We start from the raw sequence: 4,419 nt of genomic DNA on the forward strand, positions 1-4,419 counted from the left end.
CGAGCGGCTGTGTGTACTCAGTTGCCGACTGAGGTTAAACCACAATATACACAAAACTGACATTTCACCTCAACTTTTGCCTTTAAAGGAGTTTTGTATGGGAGGCTCTGAAATCAACTGATAATATGCAAAGACAAACCTAGACTCGAACAACTCACACCTGCCAGGAGAGTAGTCAAAAACCTCATGTCTCTTCCTCAAACTCAGTACACCATTCAACAAATACAAGCCAATAAAAAGTTAGGAAGAAAGACTTGTATAGGTGTAAGTAGCTACCAAAATAATTGTTAAAACAGACATAGAATGACATTCTGAATTTATCCATTTTGACCTAAAATAGCCATCAATCTTTCAAGTCACAGATGCTGCTCTATCTATCCCAATGAAGCACCACAAAACTATTTAGATTTACAGAAAGAGTTAAAACTGTATTTTGATAAGTTAACCAAACCAGTGCCAGGCCTGGTACTGCAAAGGAAATAAAGGACAGCCACACAGTTTCACAATTTAGAGATTTGGCAAAGAATATTTTTGGTCATTACATCTCACTACTGGACTTCCAAGTGACATATTAATGGGAAAATTTTGGCACTAACATTCAATCAGCATTAACAGTCAATCAATATGCATTAAGAAAAACGTCTCACGTACTCCCACCTTCTAGACTAAAGATTATTAACTTGTCACGTGATTTTACTTACCCTCCATCTTGAAATTAATCCACCCATCTTCTGTTGTGGATAAATGTTGGCAGAGCTATCAATCTTCTACAAGAATTCACAGCTAGAAGTGAAGCATTAAGCATTCAGGAACAATCTAACAGCATAGTCCAAGATTCACTAATTTATTCCAATATCGAAAGGAATCAAAATATTGCATAAAGCCATTGCCTAGTTATCTACCTATATGTTATTTTAACATCCAGTCCTCTGTTTCATAAGCCATCTCGTAAGTCAGTTGATCAGCCTTGATGTGGCCAAACTTATTTTTACTTTGGAAATATTTAACCAGAGGGGAGTCCTCAAAAATAGAGGCACAAAATAACGGCTAAAAAAGCCACCAAAATCCTCCAGCAGAAAAACAATTTTAAAAAGCTTATAATTAAGCAGGATTATTTAAGAAACTGATTTCCAATTATTTCTTCTGCTGCTCATAAGCATAACTCTCAATGTTCCTTTCCAGCTGTCACTCCAGGCATCCAGCACTAATATCCTAGTATTCGTGAGAAAGTTCATCTCCAATAAATCTACTTCCTTTTCATGCTCCCATCAACAAGAACATATTGGATAGCACTATTGTTCTTCCTTTGTATAACGTCAACTAATCAGTTTCAAAGATTTTACTTGCTCTAGGAAAGCACTACATTGGCAGGTCTTCCCTGCACACAACGCACAGTGCAGGCGCCAGCACATCAAATGGCCCTAAAGCAATTCCAAAGGTGCAAAAGTAGCTCACCTCACCCTATACAGACCTGGAACCCATGAACAGCACTAATTTGATTATCTGGGTCTAGGTTCCTGAAACAAAAGTATAGCAACTTTCCATCAGCAGGTAGTTGGAATCAATTGACTTTGAACCTTAGGATGGCAGAATTTCTCTCCAGTCACTTAATTTACAAGTTTTTACCCAGTGAATGAAAAAGCTACCAGTTTATAGCAACCCCAACAGTAAACTAATGCTCAATCCCAACTAGGGTTCAAACCTTTTTAACTCGGGAATGAAACAGTAAGACTTATTAAAACAAAGCACTGATCCAGTTAGGCAGAAATAGAAGTGATTATTATCTTGTTTATTAAGTTACCTTTGGCCAAAAATTGAAAGATAAAGAAACCCAATCTCAATCCAAATTTGTTTACCAATTGTCTGAGGCTGTCAGAACAACTTAATATAATATAGGATACACATTGCTCACTAGCACCAACACTACTGTAGTATGGTAACCTCTTCACCTTTCAAGAAAGCCAAGGACTTCAGAATCCAGAACTACAGGCCCTATGATTTCAAAAACCAATCCTTAAAGATAAGGAAATCTGTATTTGAAATGCCGCCAAAACAAAGCTAGAACAGATGGACAAATTAGCTCTGCTGCTGCCAAATTACTCGCACAAAGGGGTGAGCTACAGAAAAAGCACAATTACCCCTTGGACTCTTGAGTAAATTCTCAGAAGAATCACTACTACAGCAACTCAGCTCAGTAAAACAGCAGCAATATTTTATTTTTCAAACACGCAATCTAACACTGAGAATTTTATACAACTGTCACTTTGCAGTTACAGGCGTGGTTTTGCATGACAGGTATTGCAGTAGATCTGAGCAGACACTTTCTTTGCAAATATTTCTACAGAGACAGATAGTATCTTTATTGCAAAACAATACAAATGCTATGTCAAATAGCCAATCAAGAAGTTTGTAAACTTAGCACAAGGTTCCCAAATCTAGTTTGCTTCCCTAGCATTGCCACTGCTGTTAGGAGCAACAGTAGCTCTCAGTTGTGGACGTACAGAGACATGGAGATGCTCACACGGCCTTTTTGTGTGCCATTTTCCTTCAGGCCATAGTTTGAGAACCTCTGCATTAGAAGTGTGAAGAGGATCTTTTGGGTATGGGTTATTCGTGAGCCATTGGTGACACCGACCTTTGTCAACAACACATTTACAGTAATATCTCTACGTATGTTTTTTAAAATATCTGGAAGAGAAACAGGTTTGACAAGTGTCACCATGCGCATAATTTTACATGAACTATGATGCTGACAGGCTTTACGTATGCTGCTCCGCAAGTCAGTAATACTACCAAAACCCTTCCCCAAAGAGGTATTATGGGATTAGGGCCACCAGATTCACATTTACAGTTTAGTCACCGAACCCTTAGTTAGGAGATGGAGAATTTTCTATGATTTCTATGGAGTGCCTCAGATATCTTCCTCCCCTCCCTTCCTTCTCTTCTTTTTGACAGGACAACACAAATTGTCTTTAACTGCTTGAAACCCTCCTCATTCCTCCTCACCTGCCACTCCACACACCTACCACTCCTGCTCATGGTAAAAGTCCTCCTTCCACAAGTCTCCTTCCTTCCCATCAAATTATTGCACAGCACTTTTTACTTCTGAAGACTGCATTTCTTTAGCACAGAGCTGTCCTTTCCACTCACTAAGCACTGCTACAATTGGACTTACTTCCACCAACATTATCACTGATTTAATACACAAATAAGATAGCTGCAACATTTCCTAGCCCTAGGCTTAAAACAGACAACAAAAGTGTTAAAAAACACTTAACGTAGAAGCTTAAGAAAACAGTATTACCAATTTTATTACCCGACTCTCAGAAAAAAATTAATTTCCTGATAGCATCTCCTCTACCCGAAAAAATATCCAATTTAATTAGTAAAAAGCAAAGTAGAACTGCTACAGTAAGAGTACCAGAGCAGAAAGTTCCTCTTTTGAAAGAGGGATGACTCATGCACAATTACAGAAGTCATCCACCAACCTATTCACCCAGATGGAGAAAATAGTTTGATGATCTCATTACATTTTTATCAAGTCAGTCTCAAATTTCTTCAAGCTTGTTGTTGATGTTTTAAGATGAAAAGCTCTCCAAAAAAAATCAAAGTCTCCAAAATAAATTTTAATAACTGACATGCTGAAATTCAAGACTGAATAACATCAAGACAAGTCACATTAAAAGAAAAAAGGAAGTTAGAAACTTGAAATCAAGGTTTTGCGTACAGGCATAGAGACCTTTCCCCCGAATGAGGGGGAATGCTCTTTAAGTGAGGTTTTTTGTAAACTTAGTGACTTCATTTTACATATTTTCAAATATTTACCATTACAAGGAACACAAGTGCTACCTTTCAAACTGAATCTCCAGTTCTGCTCACAAAGTTTCCACCCAAAATTCATGTTCTCCCACAATTTACTGACCTCAGAAACTTCCACAATGACCATAAAAAGTTTCTCCAGTTATGAGCGCCATGGACAAGGAAACAAGCAAAACAAAACCAGGAGCATCACCCACCGTCTACTGCTAGCCTGTCCTAGAACCTCTCAGTTAAAACAAGAGACTGAATTTTCTTCAATTTAAACTTCGTTTTCAGCTGTTTCTGTCTGGACGCATCCTGCGGAGGTCCTATGCTTTGTAAAGCCTTAATTAAAAAGACAAATTAGTTCCCACACAGCAACTCCAAAGCGATGGAGCAAGGAGCAGGTGGGTCAGGCGCTTTTTTTGAAGCCCAGCCTTGTTTTGAAGCCTGCGAGAGCGGCCGCCAGCGGCCCGGGGAGCGAGCCCGAGGGCGGGGAGGACGGCGGCAGAGGTCAGCCTCGGCTCCCGGCGCCTGCCTTTCCGGCCAGCCGCCCGGTCAGCCGAGAAAACCCCACGATTCCGCCGCCCCTCTGCTTCCGGGCGGGCGGGCAAGGCGCCC

The 4,419-nt window shown here is 39.9% G+C and overlaps 1 protein-coding gene across 3 annotated transcripts in view; it reads right to left on the reverse strand.

Moving 5' to 3' along the window:
• Positions 1-4,332, reverse strand: part of LNPK (lunapark, ER junction formation factor) — a 44,808-nt gene extending 40,476 nt beyond the window's left edge. Inside the window, exons 1-2 of one of the 3 annotated variants that reach the window (XM_009278597.2) lie at positions 3,923-4,332; positions 702-783 (exon numbers count right to left, since the gene is read on the reverse strand). In XM_009278597.2, coding sequence (XP_009276872.1) covers positions 702-728 — 27 coding nt within the window. In that variant the 5' untranslated portion in view covers positions 729-783; positions 3,923-4,332. The remainder of the gene's footprint in view (positions 1-701; positions 784-3,922) is intronic. The other 2 variants (XM_019471897.1, XM_009278596.2) reach the window with 2 other exon arrangements.
• Between the last annotated feature and the right edge of the window lie 87 nt (positions 4,333-4,419).

The sequence above is a fragment of the Aptenodytes forsteri genome, unplaced genomic scaffold (genome assembly GCF_000699145.1).
Source record: "Aptenodytes forsteri isolate BGI_AS27 unplaced genomic scaffold, ASM69914v1 Scaffold257, whole genome shotgun sequence".
NCBI classification, from domain to species: Eukaryota; Metazoa; Chordata; class Aves; order Sphenisciformes; family Spheniscidae; genus Aptenodytes; species Aptenodytes forsteri.